The sequence below is a fragment of the Cyprinus carpio genome, chromosome A4 (assembly GCF_018340385.1).
Source record: "Cyprinus carpio isolate SPL01 chromosome A4, ASM1834038v1, whole genome shotgun sequence".
Taxonomy (NCBI): domain Eukaryota; kingdom Metazoa; phylum Chordata; class Actinopteri; order Cypriniformes; family Cyprinidae; genus Cyprinus; species Cyprinus carpio.
In genome coordinates, this window is record NC_056575.1 from 22,850,449 (window position 1) to 22,862,983 (window position 12,535).

At 39.5% G+C, this 12,535-nt stretch overlaps 1 protein-coding gene and 1 long non-coding RNA gene across 2 annotated transcripts; one reads left to right on the top strand and one right to left on the bottom strand.

The window, feature by feature from the left end:
- Positions 1-3,432: 3,432 nt before the first annotated feature.
- LOC122140457 lies at positions 3,433-5,471 on the top strand. The gene is made up of 3 exons (XR_006157128.1): positions 3,433-4,176; positions 4,358-5,031; positions 5,107-5,471. It is a non-coding gene; the product is annotated as an uncharacterized LOC122140457 (long non-coding RNA).
- Positions 5,472-6,750: 1,279 nt separating this feature from the next.
- Positions 6,751-12,203, bottom strand: LOC122140451 (C-type mannose receptor 2-like). Its single transcript, XM_042744247.1, has 3 exons — positions 11,686-12,203; positions 10,209-10,643; positions 6,751-8,058 (listed from the first exon to the last, which is right to left on the bottom strand). Exons 1-3 carry the CDS (start codon positions 11,939-11,941, stop codon positions 7,991-7,993), a joined length of 759 nt encoding a protein of 252 aa, XP_042600181.1. The 5' UTR covers positions 11,942-12,203; the 3' UTR covers positions 6,751-7,990.
- Positions 12,204-12,535: the final 332 nt, after the last annotated feature.

Below are 12,535 nucleotides of genomic sequence, written 5' to 3' on the forward strand. Positions count from 1 at the left end.
AATATGCTGATTTGCTGCTCAAGAAACATTTCTGATTATTATCAATGTTGAAATTAATTTTGCAGATTATTATTAGTTAACAAATGTTAACAAATGTTAATATATATATATATCTATATATATATATATATATATATATATATATATATATATATATATAATTATATATAATATAATTCATATATTTAATATGGATATTGATCTGTTATTTACAGACATATAATAGATTACACAACCTATAAATAATTAATAGTAATAATAATAAATGGAATCACAAACACATGATACATTTGTTTGGCTGCACTGATGTCATGAAATAATGTCATGTGTGCACACGGAGGGCAGTCGATCTGCACCGCTATTTGAGGATGCCTGCTGTAAACCATGCAGATGAATCACCATTAACCACACAAACACAACACATTAAAGTCAAATATGATTTAGTGAGCAGCTTTATGGAGGCTAAATGCTCTAAATGAACCAGTTAAACTCATCTCTCGTGCCGGATGTGGTTCGGTTAAGCCTTCATTTTCTCAATAATACTTGATCTAAATGAAAAAATTCAGATGTCAAAACAGTCTTCTGTCAGCCAGAAAGTTGACTGAGAAAGCCAGAGAAGAGCTGAAGCAGGAGACAAAGTGATGATAAAATGAGCAGAGTTTATTGAATAATCTTAGTTGTGTATGTTTCAGTGTTCAGACTTCATCTGACCAGCACAAATACAACAAGTGTTATTATAGCACAGACCACAGCAATGGAGAATTACTGCTTCACTACATCATCCTTGAAATGGAGACATTCTCTGATCTCTTACTCATGAAGACAAATATCCACTGAAAGCACACAATCATAAGACTAAACAGCAATGGAAAAGTAATATAAATGACTAATCCTTGAATGAATCAATGATATGATTAAATAAATGATTAAAATGATTATATGATTAAATGGAAAAATAAAATTAATTAATGATAAATCCTATGTGAATGAAGAGTAAATGAATATTAAAGAAAGCAAGCACAAACCAAATGTATGGTTGCTCTCTAAAATTAATTTCTAAATACAATTTCTAAATAAATGACTTAATAAATGCAAAATTGTATATCAGAGATAACATTATCAGCATAATAATTTGAGTGAAAAGTAAAAATGAGAAAATTTTATTTACAGTAGACTGCAACAATGTTCCTTCCTGTAAGGAGGATTTAGGCCGAGTGGATTCCATAAGCGGGTCTTTATTATAGGATCTGAGCATAAAATCCAAACAATAGTCACAACTCGTGGTCAGGTCACAGGCTTGGGTCAAAACACAGGCAAAACAATCCACAGGCAGACAAATCCAAAACAGTAATCCAAAAACGTGAGTCAAAAGAGCAAAAAGCAAAGGTCATAACCAAAATCAACAATGGAACAATGAAAGAACGCTTAGTAAGGCAGTGAACTGGCAATACTTCACAAAGTGGCAGTACAAACACATGACTTAAATACAGGGTGACAGGAAATGACAAGACAGGAACTGATGTCGCAGGAACAGGAAGTGGCAAAGTTCAATATTCAGGTGAAGGCTCCCTCTGGTGAAATGGAGCCTGATCAAACGTTACAGATTCCCTCCCCCTAGGAACACCTCTAGGTGTTCTTCTAGGACGACCCCTTGGTCTGGGTGCCGGACGATCTGGGTGAGTTTGGTGAAAGTCTCTGATAAGTGATGAATCCAAGATGTCCTTAGTTGTTACCCACGATCTCTCCTCCGGGCCGTATCCCTCCCAGTCAATGAGATATTGCATCTGACCCCTCCTCCTGCGAGAATCTAGGATCTCCCGGACTAGGTAGGCAGGAGCTCCCTCGATCTCAAGCGGTGGAGGTGGTTCTTCGTCAGTGGCTTCGTGGCTCAATGGGCCGTGGGCCGGTTTCAGGAGGGACACATGAAAGGAAGGAGAGATGCGGTAATTAGCAGGCAACTCTAAACAGTACGTAACAGGATTAACTTGACGTATAATCTTAAAAGGAACAACGTACCTTGGACTTAATTTCTTGCACGGGAGTTTCAGGCGTAGGTCACGAGTGGAAAGCCACACCATTTGACCTGGCTGATACTCAGGATGTGGATGTCTGTGTCGATCAGCTTGGATCTTTTGAGATCGAATAGCCCGCTGGAGACGGACATGAGCATTGTCCCAGACCTGTTCACTTCTTCTAATCCAATCATCCACAGCAGGCACTTCAGATGGCTCCCCAGACCAGGGAAACAGAGGAGGCTGATATCCAAGGACACATTGGAAGGGGGTAAGCCCAGTTGAAGAGTGAGTGAGGGAATTTCGGGCATACTCTGCCCATGGGAGGAATGTGCTCCATTTCTCCTGTTCCTGGCTACAGTATGATCTCAAGTATCTACCAATCTCCTGATTAAGACGCTCTACTTGACCATTAGCTTGAGGATGATAGCCAGATGTGAGACTGACATTGATGTTTAAATGTTTGCAAAAAGCTCTCCAAACACGGGATGTGAACTGTGGCCCTCGATCAGTCACAATATCATCTGGTAGTCAGTAAATCCTAAATACTTGATTGAACAAAACTTGGGCAGTTTCCATGGCAGTGGGTATTCCTTTCAAAGGAATGAGACGACAAGACTTAGAGAAGTGGTCAATGGAGACCATAATGGTGGTGAATCCTTGAGAGTAAAGCAGATCAGTGACAAAGTGAATAGACAGGTGTGACCAGGGCCGTTGGGGAATTGGTAGTGGTTCTAGAAGTCCCGCAGGCAATTGTCGAGGTGTTCGTGACTGAGCACAGATCTGACAAGCACTTACATAATTACTGACATCTGCAGATAATGTGTGCCACCAAAAAGAATTTCTGACCAAAGCCGTGGTGCGATTAATTCCAGGATGTCCAGAAGCAGGGGATGTGTGAACCCATTGAATGGTTCTGTTACGAAGACTGGTTGGAACATAGATTTTTCCAGCTGGGCACTCTGGAGGGGATGGCTCTTCGTGTCGGGCATGTTGAATCTCTTCCATAATATCCCACTGGATGGGTGCGATGATGATGGAGGGTGGTAAGATGGTTTCTGGTCTCATCTGTGAATTAGCAGAGTCATGGATACGTGACAATGCATCTGCCTTACTATTTTTGCTCCCTGGACGGTATGTGACTGCGAAATTGAATAGAGTGAAAAAGAGTGCCCATCTTGCCTGACGAGGATTCAAACGCTTGGCATCCTTGATATACTCTAGGTTTTTGTGGTCTGTAATGACCTGAAAGCGATGAAGGGCGCCTTCTAGCTAGGGCTGGGCGATACATCTGCGATAATGAACCCGATATTGCGTAGCTTGTCAGTGATCTACGGCTCTGTCTATTAAATGCCGGTCCATTTGAAAGCAGGTGATGGCGATTTAGCGCTAATCAGGGAACCGGCTTTACTGACTAGATGCGCATCATTATATCGTTAGATATATCGCCCAGCCCTACTTCTAGCCAGTGTGTCCATTCTTCAAGAGCGGCCTTGATGGATAATAATTCCTTGTTACCAATATCGTAATTGTTTTCGGCTGGAGTTAACTTTCGTGAGAAGAATGCACAAGGGTGTAACTTGCCAGGTGTTCCATGACGCTGAGAGAGGACAGCACCGATTCCACAGTCGGAGATCCTTGAAAACTTCATTAACGAAGGACTGGAAAATTGAAGGTGCATTGTGTCACCGGGTGACTAATCCGAGCGGAAATTTTCTTTTCCGGGCGGAACTGAAGTGTGGGAAATATACTAATTTAAGTGAAACACGAGTTCTGTTCCGGTTGGCCCAAGGCGGGGAAATTATCCAAGATACACGTCAGGTGTGGGAAGAGGACATGTCGGATACCGATTGGAGGATCGGGAAGGAAGCAGAGATATAAAAGGGGCTGGTTTATGAACAGGAGCAGGGAAGTTTGTTCCGCTGTTGTTCCACACGATACGGAAGTGGCTGGTGTGGCGTGGATGTTGTGATTTACGGGCTGCAACGGAGAATCCAAGGAAAGGGGATATTGGAAGTGTGGAGGAAGTTAAGTGATCAACCTTTTGTATGTTGTGTTTACATCTTATTGTGGATTGAGTTGAAGGAGCGATCCTATGTTTGGAAGGCCCCTGAGTGAAGGAGATCATTGAATTCGTATTGGGAGAGGACAACACTGTGTACTGGTGGGTGAAGACTTTATGAAACATTCCTTGTATATTGTGGAGAGTGGATGATGGATGTGGAGGGAGACTAACTGCCTTTAAGAAAGGGTTCCGACTGCATATTTCTGCGTAGCAGTGGGTAATTCCTCCCCCCCCCTTGTGTTGATCTAATAATCCTCAGTGCTTGTGTGTTTTTACTCAGTGTTGATAGTAGTGCCTTGCGTTGGAGATCGCTGGGAAAGACGGAGAGACTACGGTGTACGATATATACGCCTGCTGTGGTCTGCCCCCTGCCTTCGTCCATCTGACACGCCCCGCCAGGACTCTGAGCCCGAAACGGGAATACACCACGGATCTTCTTTCACTGAGTGTGTGGAGTGCGGTGAGTGCTGCTATATTGAAGTGTACACACGAGAAGAATTGTAGTGCCTTTGTGGTGTGTGGTGTTTGTCCGTGGCTGTGTCCCCGGTCGTAGGAAGAGGCCTGACAGAGAGGAGCAGTGTATTGGTGGCAACCACAGTCTTTACCTTAAGTAAGCTGGAGCTTGGACGTGTTGGAGGCGCCTCTGGAGGAGGTTGGATGACGTCGCCCACACAGCGATCTCTGTAAGCTTTTAAATCAAAGCCTTACCCTTTCATCCACGTGACGTTGTGTCATTGGCCTTGTCAGCAACCACCGGCCTTGTGCGTGTCGTCTGTGCTGTCTCTTCGACGAGGGAAGCGAAGGACAACAGCCGATCCTCCCCCGTGTGCCCCCTTGCCAAGCTGGGCGGGAAGCCCAGTATTGTTTGCAGTCTCACCTGTAAGGCCCACCAGCCGTCAGTCATCGACCAAACCCGTATCTGCTTGGAATACCGACCTCTGAATATCTTCAGTGGTGAGTAGCCAGTTAACAGCCCAGCCCTGTGAATGCTCACCTGTGTATTGAACTCTGTACTTACCTGTGAGCTAGAACCCCTGCACGCTAACAGCCCAGCCCTGCGAATACTCACCTGTGTATTGAACTCTGTTCTCACCTGAGAGCTAGAACCCCTGCACGTTAACAGCCCAGCCCTGTGAATACCCACCCGTGTATTGAACTCTGTATTTACCTGAGAGCTAGAACCCCTGCACGCTAACAGCCCAGCCCTGTGAATACTCACCTGTGTATTGAACTCTGTATGTGGAGTCGGCTGGAAATTAAGGGCTGAAGTGGAGTGTGTCGAGGAAGGGCTGAAGAGGAGTGTTATCGAGGACTGGAATCCGTATCTGTGGACAAAAATAGTTCGAGTCATTAGTAGTTTTAAAGTTTCCCCTCCCTTTTCCCCAAACTTTTAAATAATAAAATTGTTAAATTTTAATCTTGGTTGTCTGTTCGTTCATTGGGGTGTTGTGGGACCTCCTCGAGGTGGAAGTTAGAGGGAGGAGCGAGACCCGTTAAATTGGTGGTCCGCTCTGACCTGCAACAATTGGCCAACCCAAATGGCATAACCAAATACTCATAGTGCCCCCTGCTGGTGAGAAAAGCCATCTTCCAATCATCACCCTCACGGATTCTGATGAGATTGTAGGCAGATCTGAGGTCCAATTTAGTGAAATAGCTGGCCTCACGTAATTGCTCCAGAGAAGAAGGGATAAGAGGCAAAGGATGGCGATTCTTAACAGTTATAGCATTGAGTGCTCGATAGTCAATACAAGGTCTTAAACCACCAACTGACCAATTCCTTCTCCCTCCAGGAAAACTGTGGGTCGTGCGTAGACAACCAAGGATATCCTAGGATAACTTGGTTTCGTGGTGATGATATAACATAGAGAGTGATTTCTTCCACGTGAAACATGCCAACTCTAAGTTTTATGGGAAGTGTTTGATGAGTGATATGACCTTTACCGACAGGACCATCATCAACAGCAGTAACAGCAATAGGTGGTTCACATTTGGTTGTAGGAATGTTCAACTGCTTAACTAAATCATGATGAATCACATTTGCAGCAGCTCCAGAATCTATTAATGCTGAAAAATGAAGGTCTTGATAAGCAACTGACAAAATGATGGGAAGTGACAAGCATAAACTGATTTGTAAAGTATTGAACATGTGACTCACTCGATAACCTGAAGAGGGGTTTGCAGCAGGTTTAACAGGACAGTTGGAACAGCGATGTCCTGATTCACCACAGTAGAAACAGAGTTGATTGAGTAATCTTCTTCTCCGTTCCGTGGTAAGTGAGTTCGTCCAATTTGCATGGCTTCAGTAGGAACAGACTGACATGGTGTTTGCGCAGTAATAGTAGGCACATAAGCGAAGTTGGACTTGGGACTTGGTTGAGTTCGTATTCAGGTGAAGGCTCCCTCTGGTGGACTGGAGCCTGATCAAACGTTGCACTTCCTCTGTGTTCTTAGTTTGTTTTTGTTTGTTTTTTTGTTTTTTGTTTTTTTAAGTAAAACATATTCTTAAATCAATGAGATCCAGAATGAAATAAAATATTTATTCTAGTTTTGTACTAGAGTGAGTTTTAAAAAAGAAAAAATATATATAGATTTTCTTTCTGACTTTTGTTTGTTTTAAGCATAAACTTGTTTAGCAAAGAGAGTCAAAAGATAATTATTGTTTGATAAACTTTCTACATTTTTAGAAAATATTTTTTTTTAATAATGTCATGCTGAGATACTGTTGATGAAATATCTTTAGATCTAAGTGATGGATTATGGGGAGTTTGGGGAGAATCTGCTGTCAATAAAGCTGTGATTTCTGAACATGTTTTATGAAGTTATAAGCAAAACCTGACAAATTGTTGTATTCTACTCTGAGATCTTTCAAATGATATATGGCACATTAGTATCTGAGCTGAGTGATGTTTTTGTCATATGATTTTTGTACTATGTACTGTAATGTATTATAAATTATGAAAACATGCTTTTCTCATTTATCAGAGCAAATAACTGACTACATGCAATGTAAAGTTCATACTGTAAGCTTTCATATGACACCTACAGTATTTGGTGTTGATCAAGCGCTTGTTAAGAATTGCAATAAAAAGATGAGTTTCTAAGCTTTAAAATGAGACATATTGTGTGTTATTCCTCTTAGTGGTTGCTTAGTAATTAGATTATGAATATTTTCATGGGGGGGGGGTACACTTTAGGCTTAAAGGGTTAATAGTTAGTAAGGTAGTTGCTAAGTTTAGGTATGGGGTAGGATTAATTGATCTAGAATGTGGTCATGAAAAATGAGGCATTAATATGTGCTTTATAAGTACTAATAAAACAGCCAATATGCAAGTAAAATGCATTCTAGTTAATAGTGAGGATTGTTCTTTATCCACTTTATTTTTCCTGGACATTCGTAAACTTTATGTGCAGGGCTTCTGGTCTCTTCCGCGTCCAGCTATTTTTAGCTGTACAAAACAGCTAGTTTTGCTGCTTGATATTGTGATACAAGTGATGAGTTTTCATTAATAGAAATAAGCAGATCTCAGCGTTTAATTGCACGACGCTTTGCTCGCGTGTTATCCTGAATCAGTTCAGTCTTCTAATCGATTGCACAGCATATCAAACATAGATTAAATAAAAATCGCTGTACTTAATAGACGTAAGCTTAATTTTTGCCTGATATCTTGAAATATTTATTCGTAAACAAATAAAATCATTATTTTATAATTTACCATGCATTGACTGTATTAATTACATGTGATGGTGTTGAACATCTATCATTTATTATGAATGCCTTTTCCTTAAAGATTCATTAATGTTTGGACAAGTTATCGCTTGTATCAGAGTCTAGCGTTTCATTGGATTTAACTCCTCACATGCCGTCTCTTGTGTGTTTTCTTGTGTTTTCTGCTGCTGGAAGATCTACCCGTCAGGTTGGACGCTCCATTTTATGCTGGATGTGATTTCCATGTCCTGATCCGAGAGGATCTCCTTCATCTGAAGACCAGATTACATCAATCATGAGTGAACGAGATCAATCTACCACCGTTTAGATGTCAGTAAACTAAAACTTTATATTTAAAATAAAATAATAATAATAATAATAATAATAATAATAATAATAATAATAATAAAAATCTTACTTTTTAAACAATAATTTAATTATTTTTTTGTTCTGTTTTTAGTACAACTAAAATATAAAATTTTTAGATCAACAAATATTCAAATGATAGAAGATAAGAAGCAAATATACCAAAATGTTTTTTTTTTTTGTTTTTTTTTTACTCGAAACAAGGAAATATATATTTCTGTTTAAAGCTAGGTTCAATACAAAGGAAAGCTAGCTGATTTTATGAGGCCATTGGCAGATTTTTTTTTACAAACCTGATTCCAAAAAAGTTGGGACACTGTACAAATTGTGAGTAAGAAAGGAATGGAATAATTTACAAATCTCATAAACTTATATTTTATTCACAAAAGAATATAGATAAAATATCAAATGTTGAAAGTGAGACATTTTGAAATGGCATGCCAAATATTGGCTCATTTTGGATTTCATGAGAGAAACACATTCCAAAAAAGTTGGGACAGGTAGCAATAAGAGGCCGGAAAAGTTAAATGTACATTTAAGGAACAGCTGGAGGACCAATTTGCAACTTATTAGGTCAATTGGCAACATGATTGGGTATAAAAAGAGCCTCTCAGAATGGCTGTGTTTCTCAGAAGTCAAGATGGACAGAGGATCACCAATTCCCCCAATGGTGCAGCGAAAAATAGTGGAGCAACATCAGAAAGGAGTTTCTCAGAGAAAAACTGCAAAGAGTTCGAAGTGATCATCATCTACAGTGCATAATATCATCCAAAGATTCATAGAATCTGGGTCAATCTCTGTGTGTAAGGATCAAGGCCGGAAAACCATACTTGATGCCTGTGATCTTCGGGCCCTTAGACGGCACTGCATCACATACAGGAATGCTACTGTAATGGAAATCACAACATGGGCTCAGGAATACTTCCAGAAAACATTGTCGGGTGAACACAATCCACCGTGCCATTCGCTGTTGCCGGCTAAAACTCTATAGATCAAAAAAAAAAAAAAAGCCATATCTAAACATGATCCAGAAGCGCAGGTGTTTTCTCTGGGCCAAGGCTCATTTAAAAATGGACTGTGGCAAAGTGGAAAACTGTTCTGTGGTCAGACGAATCAAAATTTGAAGTTCTTTTTGGAAAACTGGGACGCCATGTCATCCGGACTAAAGAGGACAAGGACAACCCAAGTTGTTATTCTATCAGCGCTCAGTTCAGAAACCTGCATCTCTTATGGTATGGGGTTGCATGAGTGCGTGTGGCATGGGCAGCTTACACATCTGGAAAGGCACCATCAATGCTGAAAGGTATATCCAAGTTCTAGAACAGCATATGCTCCCATCCAGACGTCGTCTCTTACAGAGAAGACCTTACATTTTCCAACATGACAATGCCAGACCACATACTGCATCAATTACAACATCATGGCTAAATAGAAGAAGGATCCGGGTACTGAAATGGCCAGCCTGCAGTCCACATCTTTCACCCATAGAAAACATTTGGCGCATCATAAAGAGGAAGATGCGTCAAAGAAGACCTAAGACAGTTGAGCAACTAGAAGCCTGTATTAGACAAGAATGGGACAAAATTCCTATTCCTGAACTTGAGCAACTTGTTTCCTCAGTCCCCAGACGTTTGCCATGAAATTTAAAATCAACTTATTTTTCCCTTAAAATGATACATTTTCTCAGTTTAAACATTTGATATGTCATCTATGTTGTATTCTGAATAAAATATTGAAATTTGAAACTTCCACATCCTTGCATTCTGTTTTTATTCAAAATTTGTACAGTGTCCCAAGTTTTTTGGAATCGGGTTTGTACATATTTTCATATTTTAAGTCATTTTGCTTCTGAGGTAAATAGATCTTGATTTAAGGATGTTTAGAAACATGCAAACATGCAAGTGACACAAACGCACAACAAATTTAACTAAAATTAAAACAGAAACTGGAAAAATGAAAATAAAAACCAATTCAGAACAGTCTAAAATTACTATCCTGCGTATTAAACTATAATAGCATATTAATGATATTATAATAACATGCAGGATCATCTCACCTTCTTCTCTATGGCCTCCATCACTGCAGATTCGTCCAGATCTCCGTCTGATTTGACTGTGAATCTCACACGCTGTATTTTCACGGCAGTAGAAAGGCAGTGGAGTCGAGCAGGAGTCATCAGCCATCAGTCCTTCAGTACTGATTTTCACACAATCCTCGTTTCCATTCACGTTATCAGGCTGCCCAGACCCCCATTTCACAGAGGACAACGATACACTGCTATTATCTGACCACAGCAATGGGATCTTGTACAGGCCAAACCAAGCATCATTTTGTCCCTTGACAGAAAGTATGTTTGTGAGGAACGTGTTCTCTGTGTCGTCTGTAATGGCGGCCAGGTCTGCGTATTGTGTTCTGCAGTGAATTTGAGCATCATGCCAGTTCATGCTCAGTTCAACCTGCAGAAACTTGTCCTGAAGTGTGTCCTGTGTGTCTGTAAGGAGTAGATTGGACAGAGAAACATTCTTGAAAATGTGAAGTGCCATAAAGTGTACAAGTTTGTTCACAGAAAATATGGACAAACTCATCCTCAAAAAATGTCTTGAAAAGGTGATTTTATAAAGGCAGAGCTATTTGCTTACTTTTTGAATGCAACTTACATTTGACATGCTGCTATCTGCACATTTCATAGTTTCAGGATTGACAGCGTTATTTAAATGATGGATTGAATCCAAAACTGTGATGATTGATACAGATGAACATAACATAAGAAAGAAAATAATACTTCTATTAAATAATTCAGTATAAAAAAAAAAAAGCAGAACATCTGTGGTGTGTGTGTTACTGTGTATTAGATAATTGCACTGTTTATATAATAATAGTAATTCAATAATACAGTTTTAATTGTATCAGATCAGTATGGAGCACTGAGAAGTGATGTTTATGTTGTTTATATGTTTATGCTGAAGACACACAACACATTTGTTACTGCAGAGTTTCATGCAGTGTCTTTAATAAAACTGTTTTTAATCCAGTTATCTTCTGAGGCTGATTATTTGTCATCTATGATATTGATCACATCTTGCTATAAGGATTCTTTCTGGAAAACATGATTTAAGAATGCGTTGAGGTCAGGTTACATTCCTGTAAAAACTTCCTCATTATTTTGTCTTGTTTTCCGGCACAAATGTCTAATCATCCTTGCATCAAGATACATTATTGGAGATCCAAAATGATTTAAGATAAGAGCTTTATCAATATCTTCATCAAATTTAAGTGGGTATTTGCCTAAAATAAAATAAAAATAGAGACTTATCTTATATCTTAAGCCATTTTGTTTCTCAAGTAAATGTATCTTGATTTAAGAATGTTTAGATATTTGTACTGGAAAACAAGACAGAAATACTAAAATTTTTGTTTTCTTTTTTTTCTTTGTAGTGTGTATAAGCTCTGTGAGTATGAATATTAAAAATTTTATGCTTGTTTGTTTTTTAAATCAAATCAAAGAGGTCTATGAGTACTGTATAATTTCTTACCAGTTTGGCAAAAGAAGTAGTCTTGTACAGTACAGTTTCTGTCACTCCATAGTCCTTTCTTATTTACAACCCCACAGGCCTCGTTTGTGTCAGGAATGTCCGGCTGAGATAAATCCCACTTCACATAGCTGATCGGTGTGTTTTGATACGACCAACGCCAGGTGTCTCTGTAGAAACCGATCCAGGCCACAGACTGAAAGTTCACAGTGTTTGCTGCCTCCTTTAGTTTGGCTCTGTCTTCATCGCTCTGAACCATCGCCAGATCCGTGTATTTCTCTCTGCAGTAGGATTGGGCTTCTGTCCAGGTCTTTGGCTCTCCGATCAGGACGATTCGATCCAGGTCACATGAAGCCTTGGACAGGATTCCTGCTGCAGGAAAATCAACAGTGTTAAGCTGATCTAAACCTCTGATCTGACATCAGTTTCTTTCACTAACACTCACCGAGAAAAACAACGAGTTGAATCTTGTTCTGTATCATCTTGTCTTCACAGGTTTGTTCACTGAAAGAAAGAAATGACAAGAATACGACATGCTGGTTAGGTTTCTGATATTGCAAAGGAAATAGTTTTCTTTATAATCAAGTGGATTTATTGGAAATGAGCAAGCAGACATGACTGTAAAACATGTTCTTGCAGAAAGAATCAATGAATGCAAAAAGCACCCTTTGACATAAAGCCCTTAAAACCCCTCAGACTGTAAATAATGATGGCAATGTGTTTTTTCATTAGTTTAACTCATCAAATTAAACAATTTCAACTTCATTTTTGTAAGTCTTGTAAGTTAGTTTAATATAAATTGTTGAACTTACTTGTACAACCAATTTGATTACTTATTTAGGTATAATAAGCT